Below are 26,687 nucleotides of genomic sequence, written 5' to 3' on the forward strand. Positions count from 1 at the left end.
CCAAAGCCTGAGTCCGGCATGACGTCAGCGACGGATCAGTGAACTAAAACAATCAGCCTCACTGCCCTGTTCCCAAACCGACCGCTCCAGAGACCCGGGCTCAGCGGACCCGAGTCCAGCAGCTGCGTTGTTGTCATCGACCCCCCGCTCTCCATTCTTCCATCCATCCCTCCTTCCTCCTGCTCCTCCTCTTCCTCCTCCGCAGCTCGGATTGTCGGCGCGACCATCCGGCACCGACACATCCAGGACCGACAGGAGCGGGAACGGCACCGTCTGTCCGACCAGAGGAACCAGCATGTCAGCTGCTGAGCCCGGCGAGGAGCTCGGCTCGGACGGGAGGTGGTTCGGGGACGACCGCGAGCCGAGCGGCCTGTTCGGAAACGCGGCGGCCAGGTTCGGGGAGCCGAGAGGCGGCGTCGACGCGACGGCCGACCTGGATCACCAACAATTTCATCTCTTCCAGGAGGACAAGAAAAGGCCTCTCGTTGCTATGGAAACTGCATCTACAGGTAAAACTTGTTGTGATGGCATCGGATATAAATATTCAGGGGGGTTGATTTTGGGGGCCAAAAATAAAAACAAAACGCGTCACTCTTCCTGTAAACACAGTTGGTCGGATCACCAACAGGCGGCCTGTAATTTTACTCTGAAGGTTAAAAGGGACCTTAAACTTTAAACCTTAAAACAAACTAACTAAATTAAAACACTTTTAAGACAAGAAACCAATGGCAACCAAATTCAGACAAGCCCACCAACAATATGGTCTCAATTATTGCTCCAATATAAACAAAACATTAACATATGTCCAACAATAATATTGCATGCTGTCTAACTGTATAAGAATTTCATTAGTCTGAGTTTATATCCTAATATAAGCAAAGTTGTGTTTCCTGCAGATTTGTTGTTGTTTGGGAGACTGAACTCAGTTTGAAGTCTCATCCTCTGCTCTGCTCGGGTTGCTATTTTTAATCCTCTGGTAGCTTTTTATTTCGCTTGGTGAGCAGAAGTGGAGCCCTGCACTTTTATTCATGAACCCACTGAAAAATGTATGATTATGCTTTTTAAAATGAAGAGTTTGGGGTGGAGGCGTCATCTTGTCCCCTCTCAGGCCCTTTCTGATGCTGGCCAAAAAACCAATGATTAGTAGATTTTCTCGAAAAACATTACAAAAAGTTGCATTTTATTTATAAAGGGGCAGTATTCATTGACTATGTTACATTCTAATATATATATATATATATATATATATATATATATATATATATATATATATATATATATATATAAAGCATATCTTAAAAGAAAAATTTCTTCGCAATTTAAGACTTTGAAATTGTGTCTGTCTCTTTAAATCATCTTTTTCTTTTTTTTTATAGTTTTAACCGCCTTCTCGTTTGGCTAAATTTGTCAGAATATGTTGACGATCGGCCCTGGGATGAAATAGCGCGATTACGCCGACACTTAAGCAGCTTGTCGAGTGTTTACATTTCCAAACAGAACAGCGTACAGCGCATTTTCAACCCCACAACCACAACGGACCGTTTCTCTTTCCTGTTCTGCCCGCCATCTTTGTTTCTACATCAACGGCTCCGTTTCAGGGTCGCCCCCTGATGGATGGCGGCCAAACTACAATAATACAATATAACAATAAAATAATTCTAATCAATTAGAAAATATATAATTCTTTGATCCAATATACCATTAATCAAACAATTACAAGTTGATTAATTGTCTCCATCCTTATAACTCTTTTTTATGATGAGCTCAGGTTTGTCAGGGAAATTTAATGTATTTTTTTTATTTGTAATTTTGTTTAAAGAGAATTTTAAAAAATGAATCCACAGTGAAGTATCTACTGAGCTTTAATCTTCTGAAAACTCAACAGAGTGGGTGCTCCTCTCTCCCAGACAGGCTGTGTAGGTGAGCACAGACAGACACGGTTTATTTTGGCTCCTAAGAAAAAAAGAATAGTCTGAGGTTGTTTCTTTTCTCTGAATGGTCACAGGGGAATAATCTGCTCCATGTCTTTGTTCTCAGTGAGACAGTTGCATCAGATCCTGCAGGGCAAAGGGGACATGTTCCTCCTAACCAGCTGTAGTTTCCTCTGATCTTTAGAAACACCATATACTTCCAACAGCCTCCCCACACAGAGCATCATTAAAGTATTGTTTCAAAGCCTGGGTATTTTATTATTTATTTTGATGCTAGAAAAGACACTCAGCCTCATCTGTCTGATGCTGCATCTCTGGATAATCGATCAATGCCTGTCCTAAATCCTCTTTGCAGCAGTGATCTACCTCAGATAGTGCTGACTTCATGTGCACTAAATCACGTCGGGGCTGGACCTTCCCTCAGATCCTTATAGTGCAAAAATATTTCAGGAGTAGACAAACTTAATTTGTATGCTCATCTCTCAAATTTTTTCACATTTCCAATCAGACACGTCTTTAACAATTGTATTTACATTTTTTGTCCACCTGTTACTCTTTCTTCCTCTTCTTCTCATTACTGAAGTATTAATAATCATCACTTTTCCTCTCTGTATTGCTGATATTTCAGATTGCTCCTAAATAACCCTGACATAAACTCCTTCAAGGATCCCGAGATGCACTGAAATAATCTAAGCCCAGCATTAAATCCCTATGTAAAGTTTTACCACTCTATTAAATTGAATACTTGCTCATAATTTATTCATGCTTGATGTCAAAAGCTTACCGAGTTCCAGTTTGGTAGAAAAGGATAATTCACTTCCAGGAGGATTATTTGACACATATTGACTTACATCTGTTTGAAACCATCTTTAGAGTTGTAATCGTTGCATTTGCACAATTAAAGGACCGTCTGTGACCATTTCAGCAAAGCAATGCAATAATAGTTCTGCATAAGTGAAAGGTTAACAAAAGCACAAGACGTCACGTTGTTGAGCCAAAGTGCGACGCTCTGGTCTGACGAACACCATCAGTCAAGAGAAATCTCCTGTAATCCAGCGCCTGATCGGTGGATTAAGCCCGAGTCTTTGACGAGGACAGAGCGGCAGGCTGCTGCATGTCTGAGTCCGTTTTCACATCTCTGGGACGGAGGAAGCACTCAGAACTGAAACAGAAACGTGCGTCTGTTGAGAGCTGCTGCTCTGCCCCTCGGGGGAAACCGGGCAGCGGGATCTGTCCGGACGGAAAGTAAAAGCCCAGGCTCCGTTCACACTGCAGCCTCAAGTGGCTCAAATCCGATGTGTTCTGTTCACCTGAGTGCGGCTTGTGTCTGATTTTTCACGACAGTCCGAACAACGCGACCCAGACCACTTGGATTTCCCATCGTTTCAAATGCGACCTGAATCCTAACGGTCGGGTCCTGAACTTCATCGATGCTCGACAAACGTCACTGTCCTGCGTCCTGATGCGCACAATCGTAAAACAACAACAGCAACAAAAACAAAAAACAAAACAACAACCACAACAAGCATGGCGGACGGTAACGAGGATCAAGTTGTTAATGTTCTGGCTCCGGTCGGACTCCAAAATCATAAGACATGCTACACCGTTAGCATCCAAGTTTATTGTCCTAACACTGAGCACGCGCTCTGTGTGACGTTACTGCGCCCTCTACTGCGCATGCAAAAAAAAAAAAAAAAAAAAAACAGAATTGAGAATTAAGGCCTGCAGTGTTAATGTAGACCAAGTGACACTGCAACTGGCGATTATTTTGGTAACCAATTATTCTGATCATTAATCAATTGATCAGATAAAAAAATTGGCGCATTCCGCAACTACACTTAACAATATTACTCAAAAATATATTGCAGTAAAACCATTATATCTTTTCAATAATGCAAATGAAGCTAATTACTGCCCTTAGCTGCACTTCCATGAACTGTAAATTTGCGCAATGACAATTCCCTTATAAAATTTGGGAAAAAATAAAAAGTAAATCCTGTTTTTTAATAAAAACTTTTCACACTGTGATGATTTGTGGTTTTTTGGCTGTATCAAAATTAGTGTCGCAAAACTGCAATGGAAACAGATTTTTGTCATCACAGGTCATGAGATCAACAACAGGACGTTACAACATCAGGAAACGATAAAGACGACAACAGGAAGTAGCACAAGGACCTATTTTTTTAGACTTATCACATTAATAAGGTTATTCATGACTTTAACTGTATTTCTTATGTAATGGAAATCCCACAATCGTAATTCCTTTTTTTTTTTAAATGAATTAGCTGAATAACCACCAAGTTTGTTTTTTTTGCACATTTACAGTGGAGTTGAAAATGCTCTGTGGCGCCCTATCATTTGGAAATTGATCAATTTTTTAAATATATTTGATCTCATGCATTTATCCCACATAACCTGCTTAAAAGCCATTATCTGAAACTTGATGCCATGTTTACGTCCATCTCTTCAGAGCTCTGAGGTCTCTGTAATCCCTGAGCAGACTACTCCCAAACTCCTCCTGGGATTACAGAACAGCAGTAGAAATATCAGACCGTTTCAGCGCAACAGTAAACTCCACCAGCTTCCATCTATCCTATCTAATCTCTGCTGAAATGTAGGTTTAAAGTCGCATTTAATATGCGATTCTGACCCAGAAAACACATCAGCAGACAGTCTTGCTCCTCCCCCTATTCTCTTTGTTCATTCATAAAGCCTCTCCAAGCAAGAAAAACACAATCAATACAGACTAAAGCACATAAATCCAGCTTCAGATTAGCTTTGATTTATTTATTTTTCTCCGTCTGATTCATCTTTACAAAAGCAGGTGGAGAAAAACGTTTGTCCTGCATGACTTTCAGTGGTAACGGTGAATATGGCATCGTAATTGCGTGTCCCTGTTTTGTCGAATCGATGCAGCAGAGCACTTGAATATCTCAGCTGCGTTATCGACCTCTGCTTGAAGTTTTGCTCCTGCGTAAAAAGTCGTCCTTTTGTGCTCCTCGCGTCTTCAGGACCTCACTGGCTGTAAAGTGGAGCAATCAATGCATTAATAACGAGTACAGAACAGAGAAGAGTTTAAGTGGTTTTACTGGGTCTTTTTTTAAAGCAAAATTAAAGTCACATCAATTATTGATGTTTGACTAAAAAAAAAACAATTTGGAGACTTCAGGATGTTCCTGCTGATTCTTACGCATTCATCTTCTGGAGAAAACCCCCATTTCTCCTGATTTTTTCTGCATCAGGTCCCTGTGTTCATCAACTCTGGTATTCGAGAACCAAATCAAAAGTTTTTAAGGTTCATTTTTTATATAAAAACTAGAGTTTGGTATCAGCAAAACTTCCTGGGACTCGAGTGAAGTCGGCCTTTCCCTTCTTCGAATTAAACAAAGTTGTTCTCAAATCTTAGTGCAACAAAAATATTGTCCGTCGATCCTTCCACCCTTGTTCCCATGTTCGACAAAAAGAGCCTAGTATTTGTCCCTGATGTTATAATTAGATGCAAAATAGCCGTAAATAGCTCTGTTTGTACAAAGTTAAACCAGGACAGAAAAGATTAATAATGATTAATCGATTATTGAAATAATCAACTAATTTAATAACTAAATGATTGTTAATTGGAGTAAAAAAAAAAAGACCATATGCTGAAAAAACATAACCGGAGCAGCAATAAAGCAAAAACTGAACAAAATATACATTTTGAATTAAAAAAAACCAAACAAACCTGTCTTTAAATATGTTGCTCCCAAAACTCTTTAAGTGGCAAATTTTTAGCTTCACCCAGTTCGAATTCACTAAAGGAATGCTATGAAACAGCGTTTAAAGCAATAAAATGTTTTTTATCAAAGGAATAAATTGAAATTTGCATTTGGATAATGTTATATAAAAAATATGTAAGTGGTTAAATAAGAAACTTGGAAAATCTATATCCGATTAATCAATTGTTAGAATAATCAAACAATTAATCAATGACTAAAATAATCGTTCATTGCATCCCTAAATTAAAACAACAGTATAAATACTTTACAGTAGCTCTGCTTCCTGTTGCACCGTCCATTCAGAATGTAGAAATATTTCCTTTTTCAACACATTCAACTCTTCTGGAAAAACATTATGATTTACCATCAAACGGCACAGATGGCAGCGAAAGAAGAGCCAGCGAGTGTCTGGATGGATTGTTTTCCACAAGGTCAAACTGTGAAAGAAGACTCCTGAAAGATAACACCACAGCTGAAAGGGTCCCGGACGGAGTGATGCGTTCGCTACCGAGACGCAGAGTCACATATGCTTCTGGGAAAACATGGCCGATAAGAGAAGAAAATGGCTCAGATCTGTTGTTGAACCTGCTCATATCTAACAGTTTGTACGTCAGGCTCTTCATTAAGAATGAAACTATTAATCATGATTAATTGGTTACTGAAATAATCGTCAACTAGTAATATTACGACAATAGTCATTATATTTTGAGAATTAACTTGAGATATAACAATAAAGTCCTAACATTATCAGAATAAAGTCAATACTTTTGAAAAGTCAGATTACAAGAATAGCATTTTACTATTTTAGTAATCCTACTACTTAATTCTCATCATTTCAACTTTATTCTCGTAATTTTATTTTCCCAGTGTCGCTTAGTTCTGAATTGTAACAAGAATCTTTAAAAATCTATAGAATATGCCCACTTTTAAATCCGATTCATTGATTAATCGTGAGGATCATCGATTAGTAAGCTAACAGCTAGCTGCAGCCCAATTCTTCCTGGTACGTCGTTCCTGTTTTGGAGCTTCAGCCCTTCATGCATCGCCTGGGCTGCCTTGTTTTTAGTCAGTTGGCTGATAATTGGGAGCCTTTGCTTTGGCCTTGCACAGCCTGTCGCTCTGCATTACCCTCAGAGCTGCACTGCATGCAGAGGACAACAAAAGGACTTCCCCTCCACCAGGACATATTTATCTAGCCGCCCCGTCCCTTCAGCAGCCGCAGCATCACAACACAATTCCCCAGTTGTCAAGCCCGATTCCATCCGACTGCACTGAAGCATTCATCTCAGCCTTTTGGGAACCTAAATGCCCCCGATATGCAACAAGTTTGTCCAACTGAAGCTTTCATTAGTGACATATCTGCAGGCTTTAAGCTGCTGGAGCGACCTTATGCAACTGCTGGGATGTTTATCGCGCTGCAGCGTGGAAAGGTTTGATGAGAAGTGGGTGGAGGGGCGTTCGCCTGTGGTCAATCGGATTACGAACCGTTCCCAGATGTCACTCGTCTTAGAGCGTGTAGCGGCTCTGAGTGCTTCCTGCTGCATGGCACTTAAATATACAGACAATCAATGATGATGGTGATGCTGCCGCCGGGGCGGTGACTGATGAGAATAAGAGGATCAGAGGTGCGCACGGACATTTTGGGGGCAAGAGCAAAAATGGGCACCTTGTGACGTAGTATTGTAAAATTTGTAGGAGGGCAGAAAAATCATCCAGACTTCTGCATGAATATGATATGAATGTGAAATATGTCAGAAATTATTCTTATAATAATTTCTGACATATAGAGTTAAAATTAATGGGAATAATTACAATTCCAGAAAACTGACAACTAAATTGCTAGGATTGAAATGATTAATTGATAATTTAAATAATTGTCAACTAATTTAGTAATCAATAAGATGCGCCAAAACTTTGTCTTTAATTGTCAGAATAGATTAATCAATTATTTTCTTGCAGCCTTAAAATTATTTACAAATATGTGCTGCATTAGTAATATATATATATATAATTCTATAAATCTGTGCAGCTCTCCACCATGCTATGTACTTAAACCCGGATAAGTGAGAGAAAATGGATGAATGGAAAAACAAAGATTTCAAGATGGCAGTTTTTTTTAGGCCAGAGGAAAATGGGTCGGGCTCTAGCGCCTCCTAGTGGCTATGACTTTAACCAGACATTCAGGGCAAGCAGCTCAGGTTCTGCTGATGGAGATGCTGTAGATATTCTCCCATCAAAGTGTTCCAGCCCGTTTCGGCTCTGTTGAGTCCCGACCCGGGCGTGGCGTGTTTACGCCTCGGTTCTGATGTATTGTTAATGACGGAGGAAGCAGCAGAAGGGAAGCGAAGGGCGGTGGGCTTTTCAGAAAGGAAGCTCACCCAGGGACGGGACGTCCTGAGTCGTTCGGTCTCCTGTCCATCAGTCTGCGTCCTCCACAGCCGGCCCTCCGTTTCACTCTCAGCCCCACCAGAACCCCACGTCCAGCCCAGCAGGAGAACCGGCCTATTTATAGCAGCAGCCGCCGGCCTGAGGAAGCAGGGAGCTCACTGTGTGTTTGACTCGTAAACAGCAAACTGGAATCAGAGTTTCAACTAATTTAAATATTTATGCTGATTTGATTTATTTTTCCACCAAGATCTGAGCTTCGCTTCCTGTCTGCAGTTTAACTGGAAAACAAAACGTTTTACCAGGCATCTTTGGTCTAGTTTCTAGTGCAAATATCTTAGTACCCTTGAAATTAGATAAACTAACTCGAAAGTGGCTTTTCAGCAAGATGTTTTGAGTAAATAAATCCTTAATGCTAATTAGAAAGTGCAAGTTTAATTGGCAGATTATTCCATTTATGGGAAAATGTCTTATTAGTGAAGTTATTTGCAAACTGAGCTAGCATTTTTAAATTCATTTCTTGCTGAAAACTTACGTGAAGTTAGTTGTGAGTCATTTCAAATGTACTGAGATATTTGCACTAGAAACCAAAGAGACTTGGTAACATTTTGTGAACACTGCAGTTTTGTGTTGCAGGTGATGCAACACAAAACTGCTTCCTGTTCCCTTCAGGGGAAACGGTCTGAAACGAAGCAGCGCTCCGGGTCCTTCACTGGCTGTTTTTGTGTTGTGGTTTTCGGGGGTCCAAACAATCCTCATTTGTCTATCACTGGGCACAAGCGGCCGCTGTGTGAGCAAGCCCACAACCAGACACGCAGTGTGACCGAGTCCCAGCCTGTCAGTCAGGCTGCAGCAGCAGCTGAAGCACATCTTTGTTTCACTGAACGGGTTTTTCAGTCCCTGTCTGCTTTGACCTAGAGAACACTGCAAAAACACTAACTAAATCTCACCAACTATTGTTGGTTTAGTTTCTAGTTCAAATGTCTCAGTAGGCAAAACTAACTTAAAAGTAACTTTTCAGCAGGATGAAGGAGCTTGTTTTACGTCAACAATTGCTTAATATTGTCAGATTATTTAAATTATTACTAATCGAAATGTCTTGTAAGTGAAATAATCAGCATGTGGAACTAGAACCTATTTATCAATATGAAAGGTGGACCTGTTATGTAAAATTCATTTTGTTTTTTGCTTCCATTTGTTTCTCTACTTTTGCAAACAGTTCAAGCACTTAAAAAAAAAAGATTGGCTGTTTTTGGCAATAGGTTCATGTTTTTCTGGAAAATAAGCCGTTTCAAAAACCTCTGAAATGCAACATCACAAATCAGCAGGCAATGCCCGTTACCTAGCAACCCTAGCAGAGTCCGTTACCTAGCAACCCTAGCAGAGTCCGTTACCTAGCAACCCTAGCAGAGTCCGTTACCTAGCAACCCTAGCAGAGTCCGTTACCTAGTAACCCAAGCTGAGCTCCAGTGTAGTTACCTCTGTTGACGCTGCTGGAAAAGACAAAGTGTTTTGTTGTTGACTTATCATCCAGAGAACACCTGCTGCATTCTTGTTGGCGTGCAGAAGGCTCCGCTTTTGCTTTTCAAAGATGTATGATTGCGAATCTGCTTGCAGCCATTTATAGGTGCGAGTGTAAACGTTGAGTTAGCAGCAGCTTATTTTGATTTAAAGTGACAGGAGGCCCTAAAACTGCTCAGGATGGGCAGAACTGAGCAGACTAAAATCTTAGAATGATTTTAAGCAAAAAGTTCAGCGAACATGTTTTCTATAGACCACAAACCAATCCAAAGATGTTCAAGAAACCACAATACCTCTTCTCACCTTCACGTTTCTTAACTTTCATATTACTCCCTGAAAAGTTACTGATAAATCAGTTTTGCCTCAGATATTTTCATTAGAGGCTGGACCAAAGATACTTGGTGAGGTTTTGTGGTTTTAAGTTTTCGGATTCTTCTCCTGACTCCCTCTCCCCGTTTCTGCAGGTGATCCCATTTCTGGCCTGTTTAGGAAACCCATGAATGACGACGGCGACGTTTACACCTCGCTGATGTCCAATCAGGCCTCCTACCTGCCGGACGACCTTAAGTCCTCCAACATACTGAGCGACTTCACCGGCGACGCCTATAGCTTCACTTCCAAAACCAAAACCGCTTCCAATTTACCCGACGACACCCTGAAGTCCCTGCTGGGCTCCGACAAGACGGAATCCTACAACTACATGGATATCAGCCACGGGGAGGAGCGCCAAGGCAGCCGGGCCTTCGCTGACCTCGACCCGGTGGGGAGGTACATCGATAACAACCCCGGAGGAGACGAGGAAGACGAGGAGGAGGAGAATCTGGGTCCGGCGCTCGGCTCCCACTCCTTCCCCTACGTGGAGGATCCGTCTGATGAGGAGCTGAACGACTACCGCTCCTACCGGAACCTGGGCGGCACCCCGCAGACGGCCAGCCCGGTGAAGATCACCCTGACCGGGTCGTCCAAAGCCGAGCCGCAGCAGCTGCCCCCGTCGGTCGGCGTGTCGGAGCGCGAAAACGTCCTGAGCGTGGGTCAGCAGGGCGTTCCCACGGTAACCCTGTCTGAGCCAGAGGACGACAGCCCCGCCTCCACGCCCAACGCTTCACCAACAAGTAGGTGCAGAGCAGAACCCGACTTAGCACTGACTAACTTCACTGGACGATATAATATCACGATAAACAATTTATCCTCCATTTTCTAACAATGTAATAACATGGCCTCTCAAATAAACTGAGCCGGGAAAACATCTGAAAATCCAAAACAATATGGATAATGAACAAAACAAAACAAAATTACCTTTCAAAACCATATTACAGGAATGAAAATTCACTTTTTACACATTTTTATAATTGTAAAAGTATAAAAAAAGAGCCAAGCATATCAAAACCAAACTGTTCTCTGGCAATAAGTCAATGTTTTTCGGTGCCTGGAAAAGGAGTTGATGGTTACGTCATAATTGATGGGCTCTCTCCCATTACCTACCAACCCAAGCGGATCTCCAGCACGTTTGGTAAGCTGGTTTTACCACTGTATGTGCTGTACAATGGCTGCTGGAAAAGACAAGTGTTTTCTTGTTACCATCTAGAAACTACTTTCCGCTTTCATGATGGTTGTCCAGGAGGCTCCACTTCTGCTTTTCAATGTCAGCAAAGACGTATGCTCTATAAATTTATAGGCATTTATAGGACTGCCTATAAATGGGCAGTTCTATAACTGCCCATTTGTTTGCAGCCATTTTCACGTGTGAGTGTAAACCTTGAGTTTGGGGGCGGGGCCAGCTGAAGCTCATTTGGACTGAGCATCCTGAAATATAATTAATCTTGTCCAAAAAAGTTACGTTTTGTATCATCATACAAATCTGTTGAGGAAAGCGTGGTAGTTAACCCAAACGGTAGTTAAGAATATGAAAGGACCGATAGCTAGCTACTAATAACCCTTTGGTAGCTAGCTACCTTTTTTACATTTATTATGGGGAAGTTTGAAATTTATCAGCAGTTAACTGGATGTCTTTATTGAGTCACTTCTGCATCCAAACTATATGATTTATGTATTTGCAATTATATTTTTGCATATTTGTGTTGTGAAACAGACTTTAAACTCCATTCAAAAAGGCCTTAAAAGTCTTGAATCTGCCACAGAAATCAAACTTTCTTGGAATATTTAGCAACATTTTAGACAAACACATCGGAATCGGCTTTTTAATAATCAGTAATCTGCAATCGGTGCACTGATTGATAGTTTTCTGCTTCTAATCTGGGCTCTACTATCTGTTTTCTGTTTTCTCTGTGAACAGGGAAACAGTTTTCATCTGAGGACATGTTCAAGGTTGAATCCGGAAAGCCTGCAGCTTCCAGAAACAACGCGGGCCCAAAACCCGGGAGTCGGGATCACGAGGGGAGCAGCGCCGAGTCCGGAGACTCGGAGATCGAGTTGGTCTCCGAAGAGCCTGCGAAGCCGCGCAGCAACCCATTTACTGAGCCTCCGAAGAACAAAGCGACCAGCAACCCCTTCAACAGCAACGCCCCGGTGGCCAAGGCCGGGCCGGGCCTCGCTGCCGGGCCCGGAGCCTACAGCATCCTGAGGGAGGAGCGGGAAGCAGAGCTCGACAGCGACCTCTCCGTCCCCTCTGGTCTCCACCGCCAGCCCTCCCCGCAGTCACCCTGAGGCGGCGCCGGTCCAGCCGCCGGTCCAGCCGCCGGCCGCCGAAAAGGCCAAGAGCCCTGTCAGAGCAGAGGAGGATCCTCCCAGCAAGCCGAAGCCTCCGACCGCCGCTGTGCCTCCGGAGGTGAGATCAGAAAAGCCCCAGCAGGGCGACATGCTGCCCCAGCAGGGAAAAGGAGAGCTGGGAAAAGCTGCTGCTGTCGCCGCTCTGCTGGAGGGATTCAGCAAACAGAAAGGTTGGTGCTCAAATCTGCAGCTCAATTTAAAGGAACACTGCAAAAACACAAAATGTTACCGAGAACATTTGCTCTAGTTTCTACCACAAACTAGGAATGGAGCGGTGCCTCCATTACAACGACAAAACCAACTTACAAGTCACTTTTCAGCAAGACATCGGAGCTTCTTTCAGGTCAATCACTCCTTAATATTGATGAACACGTATAAAAGGCTGTTTTTTCACTTATAACATGACATTTCACAGTGAAATACCAGTGAAACTAAAACGTTTCCTTCAATTTTAAGAAAATACTGACTTAAAAAAACTCCTGTATCTTGCTGAAAAAGTATCTAGAAATTAATCTTGTCTTGTTCACTAGAAACTGGAGTAAAATACTCTGTATTTTTGCAGTGCATGAACTGTGACGTCTGTGAAAAATAAAAATATTTCCTCTTAGTGGGAGGAAACGCTGCTGCTGCCCCCTGGTGGAACATAAGGGGAAAAATAAAATCCTTCTCATTTATTCAATAGTTCTTCATTTATTGCAAGAATTTCTATTGAAATTCCAACTAATACTATTTAAAACAAGTCAAAATTGTTCTTATTGGTTAGTTCATACTATTTTTGTTAGATTAAAGCACCAATAAATACAAATGAGTTTGAAAATACAGTTATAGATCATGTAACCAGTGTCCTAAATAAGGATACTGGTTATTTGTGTTTGCGGGGTTTTAATCTATGTGACAGTCTTACAGTTACCTTAAAAACTAAGAATAAGTAGTCCTTATGTTACAATAAAAACTCAAAATATTGTGATAAAACTTGAAGTCCACCCCTTCTGGGATAATGCTTTTATCTGCATGTTTTACCTTATTATTATTAAAAAGATGAGCAGAAAATGGTGTTTTAATATTGATGTTGGATATTCTGACTCCATAATTATTTGATGCTGAAACTGGGTCAGTTTTCTGCCTCTAATCAAACATAATGTAGGTTTGCATGTAAACATTTATGAATTTTGCATGAATGAACGGCCGTGCAGTCCCGTTTTGTTTCCATCGAACTGACAGAAGGTTCTGGAATCACACACACACAAAAACAGGTCATGTCAATTAACTTCTGCACCACTAGAGGGCGCAGCGCAGCTTTGTTGAAGATCATCAGATATTTATGCTGTTGGTCAGAGCTCTACTCCACCAGCTGCTATAGCAACAGAGAGAGGTTGGAGCATGCTCAGTGTGAGCCGCTGCCTTCGCTCCTGGTTGGTGTTGGCATGGAGGCAAATGAGGCTGCAGAAAGCAGAAGGTGTGAGGTGTGGCAGGCTGCAGGGGAGGACTGGACCTCCACAACCGCATCGATTCACTGAAACGGGTGTTTAAAGCAAACCGGGATGATGCTAATATCTTAGCTACATCCTGTCTTCTGCTTTTCTATTTTAGCGCTCCAACTGCAGAAATGTTCCGTCTTTACCATGAATTATTAAGAGCGGTGCCTCCATTCCAACCAAGACATGATGAAAAAAGAAGGAGGGATTTATAGCAGCTGTAATCTGTACATAAATAAGAGCTGGATGTTTGCCCTGTTGCTGCTCTCTTTATGAAACACGTTTCCCTCCGTCTGCTGAGCCATGTGACAGCAGACTGTCAGGAGGCTTTGTCAGCTTTCAGAGCATGTGGGAAATGTTGACCCACCAATAAAGACACTGCGAATTAGAGCTGGTTAATCAGATTAATCGTGATGAATTGATTATTGAAATAATCATGAACTTAAATAGTAATTAATCGTTAACTCTGGTGTAGACTTAAAAAAGGCCATTTGATGAAAGAACATAATAATACTTCAAAATATATAAACTCCTTATATGTTCAACCTTCAGTGGAAAAGTTTTATTCAATAATTAATCAATTAATCCAAAAAATAATCAACATATTAGCCAAACTATTGAAGTAAACTCGAGCAGAAAGGGCTGAACGTTTCACAGCAGAAATATGTTTTAGCTTTAGATGCATCCTTTGTTACCAATAATCAAACGTACAAAAAAGGAATGCTGTTACTGCAATTAAATATTTATCTTTTTATTTAAAAAGGATTTTAATCATTTGTTTATTGGCATCTTTTAATGCGTTTCCAATTATATATCTATAAGAAAAAGGTGTGTAGAATATGCCTATTTTTTTAATCCAATTAATCGATTAATGTCCAACTATAATAGTTTTAGTTTCAACCCTAAATGATGGATTTACAAATATGTGAAGCACTGGTAAAACAGGCTTTTATTTAAATAAAAAAAAGAAAGAAATTTGCTTATGAGAAAATGCCTTCTTGGTATTGTGTCAACAAGGCTTTAGAGGTTAAATGAAAAATCTGTAGAATAGACCTTTTTATTTTTACCCGATTAATTGCTAACTCAAATAATCGTTAGTTAAATCCCTAAAAATTACTTGGAGCACTGGGAATATTGGCTTTTGCATCTTTAAAAAGGAATTTTGTTAGAATATTTATATTTAATATTTTTTTAAATTGACTTTAGTGTTTTGATTAAAAACCTGAAAATGTGGCAATTTTATAACCAATTAATCGATTAATCGCCAATTAAAATCATTGTTACAGTCCTAAAAATATGTGGGGAATTTGTAATATGGGCTTTAAAATCTTTAAAAAATAATTTTGTTTATAAAATTTTTTGAAGTTAATTCATTTTGAACAAGCAGTTTAATAAAAATTCAGCAAAATGTACCAGTTTTTTTTTTTTATCTGATTAATCGATTAATTGCTTTCTAAAATCATTGGGGTTTCACTATTACCTATGTTGCTAATATAGGCTTTTATAATTCTTTAAAAACTGAAATTTATTTGAAATAATTATTTCTAATAAAAAAGGCAAATGACCAAATGAAAAATCTACAAAATGTGCCCATTTTTATCCAATTAATCGCCAAAAATAATCGTTTGTTGTATCCCTGAAAGTTATGTGCTACTGGTAATATAGGCATTTAAATCTTTATTTGAAATTCTTAGTAAAAACTAAAAGACAAGTGGTTAAATGAAAAATCTCCAAAATGTGCCAGTTTATTTGTATTTTTTGAATCGATTAATCGTCAGAGCAACTGATTCCTAAAACAATTTGTAGTTTCCGCCTCAACATGGAGGCAGGTTTTGGTGTCCCAGTGTCCAAACTGAGGATGACACAGTGTTTTTTTAAACTGAAACATTTCTTTACGAGACAAAAGAGCGTCCACCGCAGCCACCCTCTTCCCCCCGGGCTTTAAATCATTGCATGGATGGTTTGCTGCAGCAGATTCGAAGCTGTGCTGTTTACGACGTGAACCCCCCTCCTCTCCATCCCCTGCTGCTCCTCCCTCCCTCTCCCCCACAAACACACCGACACACACGTACGCGGCGCTCCACAGCATCAGTCTTTGTGCGTCGAGAGTCGGCAGCACCTTGGAAACCTCTCCTCCCTCCCTCCCTCCCGTCCTCAGCCTCTCTCTCTCACCGCATCCTTCCCACCATTCATGCCTCTCCGTGGGATGACCGACTGAGCCGCTCCTGCCGAAGAGGAAAGCGCGAAGAGACAAAGCGACGGAGGGACCAGAAGCATGCAGGCTACTGCAGACATGACGAAGAAGGAGTGCTCGTGGAGCAGCTGGAAGGGCCAGGGTACTGACGTGTTTCTGTTTTTACAGCCGGTTTGCATGTTGCCTCCAGGCGGACAGGCGCTCTGTTTCATGCATGCACGCGTTCGGCTTCTAATACTGAAGTTCTGCTCCTTTATTTTTGCATGGGACACACCCTTAGTTCGTATCCGCACCCAGAGGAAACAAAGGCGGCGGTGGAAAATCGCTCCGTCTGGTTTGGGTGCATGCTGGTACCGATTGTTGACACCCTCCCCGCTGCGCTGCGCGGCTGTTTTCATATGCTCCCATTTTTTTCCTCTTTGCTTTGGGGGGCGAAATGAGTGCCAGACCGTCGGATGGTGCTGATAGACTGTCTCCATGGTAACCAGGCCACACCCATCCCGATTACATCAACCCCGTATCCTAGGCCTCCACGGCGGCCCGCAGAGCGTCCGGCGGGGGAACGTTGCCACCGAACGCAGAGAAAATGGCGGCGCTTGTTGAGCATTCATTGTGCCACATTCTGGCTTCACGCCGTCGAGTCGTTGCAAGAGTTAACGACCCAAAAGACCAAACCTCCGCACGTCAAATAAATGCTGACGGGAGCGAAGAAGAATCGATTTATGTTCTCCCTCTGAATCACAGTCATTTTTAAAGCTGCAGGGTTTTTGTTTAGTCATCCTTCCTGCTGAGCACATGACTGACTCAGCAACACAAACGGGCCGAGTCACACGAATACGGCCAATAACCACAATCCTCATCCATTATGCACAAAAACACTGTTTAAATCCGGCTGCAGCTCACATTAAAACCAATTTCTAACATATTGAGTCACCCAAAAGACAGAAAATAACATTTAAATCCCAATTATGTCAATAAAGTAAGACGCTTCACAGTATTTATTCAAGACACAATCCAACATATGCAACTAATATTCAATCATATGTGTAACATTTAATCATTTATTTATTTTACTGGCATTTTTCTCACTAAGCTGAAAAAAAATAATGTAGTTTTCTAAATATTGCACAAAATATTTGTTTCTCTAGACACTAATTGGCTTGTATGACAGTAATTTAATATAAAATATTAACTAGATGCTTTCACTGTGAACCAATAGAAATGACTCTGCTGCTACTAAAAATAAATTAAATAAATGACATTTAATCATTTTTAAGTTGTATTTCACTTTCATAACGAAGCCAAAGGAAAACTTAACTAAAGCTGTTAATAATAGTATTAATCAAGAATTACTACTTTTTAATGTATTTATTATTTATGTCTTTTTCTTTTAAATAAATTAAACAGGAAAACCCTGGAGATTTTCCTGAAATATTCAGCTGAAAACTTTCTGCTGAATATTTCCTTTGTAGCATCAAAAACATAATGCTAAAGCGGAAAATCTACGTTTTTATACTTTCACTTGAATCTCTGCTGCTTCTAAAAACCCAAGCACTTAAATAAACCCATCCAGATGTTTTATGGATGAAAGTTCATGCTTTTGTTGCCATTCCTCATCACATTCTGTTACCTAGCAACCCCAGCTGAACCCAGTCCTGTTACCTAGCAACCCCAGCAGAGCTCCAGCACGTTTGGTGAGACGGTTTTACTGCTGTATGCTCTGTACAATGGCTGCTGGAAGTAACAAGTGATTTGTCGTTGACTTATTATTCATAAGCCTCTTGCTGGTTGTGCAGGAGGTTCTACTAATGCTTTTCAAAGTGTAAAAGTTGACTTGGGGGTGGAGGAGCGTGGCCAGCAGCTACTTATTTGGATTTAAAGTGACAAGACGCTTTTAAAGAGCTAAATCTAAGACTAAAATCTCATTATTTATGAATAACTTTGAGCAAAAAATGTGAGGACTATGATTTGTTTAGGCCACAGACCCATCCCAAGCTGTTGAAGGAAGCACAACGGGTCCCTTTAAAGCAAAAAGCCCCTCGATAAATTCAGCAACATCTCTGCTGAGATGAGGCGGTCCCAGTGTTTTTTCATGTCTTCTCTCCGTCTGGCTGGTTTGAGGCCACAGGGAAGTGGTTGGTGGTTTAATTAGGTCAGGCTAAACTAGTTTCACTACAGAACCGGGGAAGGTGGGGCGGAGACGGTGTTAACGGTTTGATCTGGTTTTGGCCCAGAGTGAGAGCTGAACTCACCGGGCCGCTCTGGTTCCCACGTCAGACTTTAACGGCTCATTTTTCTGATCAGGTCGACTTTCAGTGAGTTCCTTCAGATTAAATAATGTTCAGAATAATTCAGACATTTACACACTGGAGGGATTTTATCTCATATTTCCCTCTGATTTTCTGAGTTAAAGAGAAACTTTCAGGGAAATTCATGTCCTAAAGTTGATCAGTATGAATATAATGTGAGGTTTTGGTTTGAATAGTTTATTTTATCAGAAAATCTTTAGGTTTTGCCCATTTTAAGATTAAATCAGATTTTTTGTCATTATCAACAAACAGTCAAAACATACAAGATTAGACAGAAATATAATCTGGAGAAAAAAATCACTTAATATTTAGCTCTGAATGATTACAATAAAAGTGTTCAACTTGAGTTAAACGGATTTATTTGAGTGCAGGGTTCTAGCTAACAATTATTTTAGTAAATTGGTTATTTTATCCAATTAATTGTATTAAAAATTGGCACATTTTGCTGATTTAACCACCTAAGCCTTTTGTATACAATACAAAAATACATTAAAAGATGCAAATAAGCCATTAAAATCCTTTTTATAAATAAGAAAATAAACATTTTATTACCTAAAATGTATGTGTAAGTTCAATCATTTGTAGCAAAGGATGCATCTGCAGCTAAAATAATAACTCAGCCCTTTCTGTTTTTGGTTTACTTACTGCTCTGAGTGTGTTCTTCCTTCAGGAATTGTCCTTTTTTGCATGTAAACTCTACATCATGATTAATCTTTTACTAAATTCCTTGATTAATCGATACATAATGATTAATCGTTTCAGCTCTGATAGCAATAAGATGATTAAAATACGAGGTTTTGATCTGAACGATGTAGAGTTGGGGTTATTTTCTCAGAAAACCATCTTAAGGTCATTAGTTTGGTCGTTTCATTGGCCTGAAGCGTTTCTGTGCTGTTTGGGTTTGGAGCCGAGCGACGAGCGGCCGGTTCTCCACGTTCGGAGCGACATGAATCCCAGAGGAACGCTCTCTCTCTCTCTCCATCTCTCTCTCTCTCTCTCTCCATCTCTCTCTCTCTCTCTCTCTCACTCTCTCTCTCCATCTCTCTCTCTCTCCATCTCTCTCTCTCTTCATCTCTCTCTCTTCATCTCTCTCTCTTCATCTCTCTCCCTTCATCTCTCTCCATCTCTCACTCTCTCTCTTCATCTCTCTCTCTCTTCATCTCTCTCCATCTCTCACTCTCTCTCTTCATCTCTCTCTCTCTCCATCTCTCTCTCTCCATCTCTCTCTCTCTCTCTCTCTCCATCTCTCTCTCTCTCCATCTCTCTCTCTCTCTCCATCTCTCTCTCCATCTCTCTCTCTCTCTCTCCTCTCTCTCTCTCTCTCTCTCTCTCCATCTCTCTCTCTCTCTCTCCATCTCTCTCTCTCCATCTCTCTCCATCTCTCTCTCTCTCTCTCTCTCTCTCTCTCTCCATCTCTCTCTCCATCTCTCTCTCTCTCTCTCCATCTCTCTCTCTCTCTCTCTCTCCATCTCTCTCTCTCTCTCTCCATCTCTCTCCATCTCTCTCTCTCTCTCTCTCTCTCTCCATCTCTCTCTCTCTCTCCATCTCTCTCTCCATCTCTCTCTCTCTCTCTCCATCTCTCTCTCTCTCTCTCTCCATCTCTCTCTCTCTCTCAATGGAGCACGGTTACTATGGTAACTGCATCAGGCGGATCCCCTGCTGGTTTGACAGGACCTGTTCGGTTGTTGGTTTCAATCGGCGACTTGAGTTTTGGTGGAAGACCTCGGAGTCGGGATCTGTTTGTGGACCGGCCGCGCCCCGACCACGTCCTCCTCCCCCCTGCCCCTTCCTGCTCAGCTGGATTCTGATTGGCTGGCGGTGCTGGCGCCCCTCCCCTGCCGGGTGCAGGGGGGGCCACCTCCCCCCTCCATTGCTCTCCTTTTGTCCGTGAATAAAGCAGCTGCCTCTTTCCTTGTTCAGCCATGGGAGCCGCAGGTCAGTACTCACTTCTGATACAGAAAAAGCTTTTCAGTCACCGAGTTTCTCCCTGCAGCGTCGGTAATGTTCATGTCGGCGTGTGTGATTATTTACTCTGTGTGTGACTGTGACAGAGCATCTCCATTCAGATCTCTGCCCAGTTGGTCAGAGGTGCATGTGCAGCAGCAGTTGTTGCTGAATGGCTCAGCTGTCCGACGAATCGCTTCACGTGCCGCAGCAGCAGCAGCTTATTTAAAACCCGGGGAGAACCGTGTTACCGTGCAGCTCCAGCCAGCCTCTCCGGCTTCCACAGACGCCTTTCAGCGGAGAGTAAAGATGGCCGTCATCACTATGCTGCTCACGGCTCCTCAGCTAAAATTAGAGCAGACATGAAGGCAAGCCCAGCAGGCAGAAGCAGCAAACCTTCGTTCATCTCTGATATTAAACTTCAGAAGAAGTTGGCGCCTCTCCCTGGCTTGCCAAAGGATGCATTGTGAACCCTGGTTGAACTGAAACAGGCCTGGATTCACAGAGGCTGTAACGCTACACTGAGCTAATCCTCAGTCATCACATCTTCTTCTTCATCTTTGGCAGTAGCTTTAAATTTCAGGCCCCAGCACCCAAAGATGGCACTGCAGGAAGAACACCGGCCTGCAGACGCCACAATGTGTCCCTTTTCCTTTAAAAAGCGAAGCGGCGGCGTCGATGCCTCGTCATCCTTCACTGCGGACCGCTGTGGGTCCGGGTCGCGGCGAGCCGTTATCAACGATCTGCTGATTGTGCTGCTATTTCTGCTGCAGCGTCCCAGACCAGCAGGTTAATCATTAACAGTCCTGGGAGCAGCAAAGCGATCGTTGCATGTATGCGAATGTCTGCATGAGAACGGGCCAGGTGATCCAGAATCCAACCAACATGAATCCATCTCAGCAGATTACAGCCAGTGATCATCTCCTGCAGAGGCTCATTAACACTTAGCTAAGGTTTCACCAACTCAAACTTAAAAGACATTTGAAGACCATTACGAATGGATTTTAAGATCTATATTTACAAATTACTGTATGAATAACTGGTGATAAATCTGCATTAGACAATAGATGGAAAAGAAGCTGCATCTCGTTACGTTACATTAGCAGTTATGGTGCTAACGAACCATAACTACCATGATACGTTAGCAGTTAATCACAGAACGCTTATTTGCCACAACAGGATTTCTGTAGGGTCCATTAATTCGCGTTTAAGACGTTTTAGGATCACTTCCAGTGGAATTTAAGATCTGTATCTCCACAGAACTGGTGATAAATTTGCATTTATCCATGATAGATCCTGAAGAACTAGCAGCTAGTTAGCGGCAAAGAACACAATGAAGATGTCCCATGAGAAAAATAAACTACATAGAATATATGATTCAATACTCATTCCACAACATTCAAGACCTGTGATTAAAATATTTAAGGTCAACTTATATATCTATATATGTCTATATCTATATAGATATAGATACATCTATATCTATATAGATATATATTGTTTTGGTATAAAGTTATTGTTTTCAGGTGTCTGAAAAATGGGCCATAATAGAACTTTCCCAATTTTTGGGTCGCAATCAATGTGTATTGCTGTGTTACCTAGAAACCCAACATGAACTACAGCATGTTTGGTCAGCTGGTTTTACTGCTTTATGGGCTGTACAATGGCTACTGGAAAAGAGAACTGTTCTGTTGTTGACTCACCATCCAATGTCAATGTAACACTTTAAAACAGGTTCAAAACTGCACCAAAGTGCTACACAAAAAAAATAAGTTGATGAAAAGAAAAATAAATATTACAAGAGAAAAACAAAACACTACATTCTTTTTTTGGTGCCACTTCTACTTTTTAAATATGTATGGTTGTGTAATTGCACATTTGTTGCAGCCATTGTCACGTGTGAGTGTAAGCGTTGAGTTGGTGAGCGTGGCCAGCAGCTTATTTAGATTTAAAGAGACAAGACGCCCTAAAACAGCTCAGACTAGGCAGATCTCACCAGATTAAAATGATCAAAAAACGTTTAGAACATGTTTTTCTTCACCCATATACCAACCAGGTCCTGTCCAAGGAAGCATAATAGGTCACGTACTTTTGAATACATGAATCTGAGACTCTTTAAGGATGCGCAGACACCCTGCTGGGTGTAGAAATGAATGAAACCTTTGCGCCATCTTCTTGGAGCTGGGTTTAGCTGCAGCTCCCTGAGGACGCTGGGTTTCCAACGGCTTCCAGTGGTTTGACCCAAATATGATCTGCTCACAGCGGAGCCCGCCCGTTTAAAAGCCTCATTCCCGGTAATTTGTGGTTGTGGATCCTGACTGACCTCCTTAATGTGTGCTTCCTCCTCAGCAATCGACCTCCTCTACTGGAGGAACGTGAAGCAGTCCGGCGCCGTGTTCAGCAGCGTCCTGCTGCTCCTGTTCTCCCTGACCCAGTTCAGCGTGGTCAGTGTCGGAGCCTACCTGGCTCTGGCGGCGCTCTCCGCCACCATCAGCTTTAGGATCTACAAGTCTGTGCTGCAGGCTGTGCAGAAGACCGATGAGGGGCATCCTTTCAAGTGAGACGACCGATCGCCGGCCTGGGAGTCGTTCTGACTCCGGAGGCTAAAAAGATATTTTCTGATTTTATTTCCAGGGCTTATCTGGAGATGGAGATCGCTCTGTCTCAGGACCAGATCAGTAAATACGCCGATAAGATCCTGCTGTACAGCAACACCTGCATGAAGGAGCTGCGCAGGCTGTTCCTCGTTCAGGATCTGGTGGATTCCTTGAAGGTTGGAACGCCGTCATCGCTTTTCATTTTATTGCTGTTGAGATTAAATGTTTGCTTAAAGATGGATGTGTTTAGTTTGCAGTTCTGATGTGGCTGCTGACCTATGTGGGGGCACTCTTCAATGGCCTGACGCTGCTCATCCTAGGTGAAACCATCTCTCTGATGCACTGATGACGTCTTTCAGTCATTTGTTTTGTTTAAGCCACTTAGTCAGACGTCTCTACAAAATTACACTTAATCTAGATTAATCAGGATAAAATCCCATCTAAAAACCAGGTATCTCTCTCATGCCTCTATTGACACAGAGAAACCGATAGTATTTCCTTCAAGAGGTGATTTCTGTTTAACTGCAACATTTAAGCTGATCGACTGAGCAGTTTGGGAAATTATGGGATTAGTTTGAGGAATTTCCAGGTTTAGATAAGTCTGAAAAAAAAAGCAGACTTTATTCTTTATCTCGCTGTCTAAATCTTGTGTCTGTAGTTCTGTGCAGGGCTACAACTAACAATTATTTAAGTAATCGATTATTTTAACAATTAATTGATCGAGCTGTTGGCTATTCTGATGATTAATTGAAAAATCGACAATCTTTGTGATTAATTGGATAAAGAATTAGCTCCTTTCATAGTTTCCTTTATTCACTTTTCTCTCAGTTTCATTTTATTTCCACCCTTCCTTTCCTTCTTCCAACACTCCTTCCTTTGATGATCTTTGTCCTTCCTTCCTTCCTTACTTGTGCCCTTTAATTTTCTTACATCATTCCTTTGTCCTTCTGTCCTTCTTCCTTTTGCCATGACCTTCAATCCTTCCTTTGTTCTCAAGTCCTTCCTTCCTACCCTCATCGTTTGTTATTCCTTTTTCCTACTTTCCTCTCTTCTGTTACTCATTGTGTTTTTCTTTCTTCCACTCAATCTTTCCTTCCCTGTTTCTTATTTGCCATAAAGTTCCTGCGGGTTTCACCAACTCAAATTCAAGACTTTTCAAGACCATTATGAGTAAAACTTATTCATAAAATCGTCACAGAAAATGTTTGAAGGTCGTTCAGCCAGCTGGCGATGAACTTGCATTTATCCCTGAACTTGCATTTGGACACATTTCAAACAGCTAACGAGCTAGCAGGGCTGTATTAGCAGCTAGTTAGCGGTAGCCTCAAGTCACACAATGCAATGAAGATTATTCTGCCAGATAGAAAAGTAAAATATTACACTGAATATACAAGATTAAATATTCATGTCTAGACAAAATAATATCAACTTACATTTTTTAGTTTAGGACATAATTTTATATACATTTAATTGTTTTAAAGGATGCACCTTTAAGTTTCAGTCTTAAATTTATTACTATTTGTATGTTTTTCTTGAAACATGAAAAGCTGAGGACAACAGAAAGTTGAGTTTTGGATAAGTCGTTAACAGTTTTTTTAATCCAGTCTGTTTTTGCTGTCAGTTTACATCCATTAAAAAAAAAAAGTATAATTTTTTTCTAACTTTTCAATCTGAGTAAAATCTGATGGGCTTTATTAACTATTCCTCCTTATATTCCTCTACAGCTGTGGTGTCCATGTTCACTTTGCCTGTGGTTTATGAAAAACATCAGGTAAGAGCAGAAACATCTGGGTTCTTTGGGAAAACTTGTGCAGCCTTATAACATGTCTGGTTGTCTACAGGCGCAGATTGATCAATACGTGGGACTAATACGCACACAGGTCAACTCTGTGGTGGGGAAGTGAGTAAATGCAATGCCGATTTTTATTTATTTATGACTATTTTGCTTTGTTAGGTTTAAATTGGACTGAAATTAGATTAGAAAAGGACTTTCTCCTTTGCAACAAGAATGTCATGAATATCTTTCTTTGTTTTAATATTTAAGATGCTAAATTGTTTGCAAGCTTCATGGAATTGAGAGTCCAGGAGATTCATTTTGATTGGGAACCAAAGTCGTAACATTTGTTACGTTTCAAGCTGGTGCATTTCGCTTTCACACTGAACTGTGTCAAAAAACCCAAACCTTTAGAAAACCTGTTCCCCTCCTGGCCTGTGGTGGCGCTGCAACAAGAATCACTGTAAGAAACAACAAAAACCTCTGGAGAAGTCGCCAAGTTCAAATTACTTCTTCACAAAATGGAGTAGCATCAAGATTTTGTGGTTGTAGCATTTCTGTTTGCCATTGGTGAAAGAAATCGAGCCATTTCTCCATCTAACGTAGGACTGGCCTGTTCGCTTTGGACACATTTCCCAGAATTCCCTGGGCTATAGTGTACTTCCTGCTTTTGAAGCACCAGAAGACGAGAGAAATCCTGCCACTACTAAAACTCTAACTCCACGCCACTTTTGTTTATATTTTGTGAAGAAAGAAGTTGTGCTCAGTGTATTCTTCAGAGATTTTCATGTCGTTTCCTTCAGTGTTTTAGTGCAGCGCCCCCACAGGCAAGGAGGGGAACAGGTCTTTCAAAAGGTTTGGCTTGTTTGTGTGAAAGCAGTGAAAATGGAACAAATGTTTCAAGACTACAAAATCATCAAAAGCGAATCAAATTCGGTACTTTTTAGTACTTAATTTCAGACAAAAATTAGCAGAAGTTCAACTTTATTCATCGTCTTAACCAAACGTTGGTCATGGATGAGATTTTACTCATCAACATAAAATCTTACCTCAAGCCTTTTCCTGAAAACGACGCACCGAATCTCTTTTTCTGTCCAGGATCCAGGCGAAGATCCCCGGGGCCAAGAGGAAGGAGGAGTAATCCTGTCTGTGTCACCTTGAAGCTGACGGTCCGGTCCAGCTCCGAGTCGGGCTCCTGGCTGAAGGGCCCGATCATCATCTGTGGGGCGTAGTGCTTTGTCATCTTGGTGTTCTCTAAAGCATCCACTGGAGAAGCCTTCACCCTGTCTATAGCAGTCCAACACTAACACACAGTCACAGTACGTGTATAATCCTGCTTCTAGGTAGACAACTACACAACTCGAAGACAAAAAAACAACCTGTTTGTGTTGCTTATTATGAAGTGCATGAAGTCGAGCCTTGGGTAAATAATATTTGATATCTTTTGTGCAGTTTTGAAATCACGCTACATTTTTGCTTTGCAGTGTTTAACCACGACTTGTAATGGTTTGGCCCCAAGAGGCTGAAAGCCCACAGACTTCCTCCGCTGCCAGTGTTAAATACAGCTTCATGTCTCTGAGTTAGCAGTCGGGGCTTTTCTCAGTATGTCAATAGAATATATAAATAATAATAATTTCCTTTCGGTGTTTCCAAGCACAAGGTAATTTACGATATGCGTGTTAGATGTGGTAATCGTAGGGGTTTTGCTCTTTGTAATAATCATAAGGAACAACACACATGCTCACATTAGGTACTGTTGTACAAGTATGAAGACAAGGTGATACTAAGCTTGTTTGAATGACTGTCCAACTTTGTATTTTGTTCAGCTATACTCTGTAGTTCTTTAGACCCTGGACTCTAACTATTTGCACTTACAGTATGTATTTAATTACAGGAATAATGAGAAAATAAATGTACCTTGATGTAACACCTCCTCATGCACCTCACTGGTTCTTCCTGCCAGCCTGATGGAGTCTCAGGTGAAGCTCTCATGTCGAGTCTTGGTTTAGTGAGCTATAAATACGAAGCTCTGGATTCTGGCACTGACACAGCAGAGTGCTGCACAGACACGTTTA

General features: G+C 41.4%; 1 protein-coding gene across 1 annotated transcript; it reads left to right on the top strand.

The window, feature by feature from the left end:
• rtn1a (reticulon 1a) lies at positions 1-26,539 on the top strand. Its single transcript, XM_055053233.1, is given in 10 exon segments — positions 1-509; positions 10,057-10,704; positions 11,886-12,204; positions 12,206-12,489; positions 22,591-22,798; positions 22,876-23,014; positions 23,089-23,158; positions 24,563-24,609; positions 24,680-24,738; positions 25,711-26,539. Coding segments are annotated over 10 exon segments (2,031 nt in total). The 5' UTR covers positions 1-295; the 3' UTR covers positions 25,754-26,539.
• The last annotated feature ends 148 nt before the right edge of the window (positions 26,540-26,687 follow it).

The sequence above is a fragment of the Poeciliopsis prolifica genome, unplaced genomic scaffold (assembly GCF_027474105.1).
Source record: "Poeciliopsis prolifica strain line A6 unplaced genomic scaffold, Auburn_PproV2 SCAFFOLD037, whole genome shotgun sequence".
Classification (NCBI taxonomy): domain Eukaryota; kingdom Metazoa; phylum Chordata; class Actinopteri; order Cyprinodontiformes; family Poeciliidae; genus Poeciliopsis; species Poeciliopsis prolifica.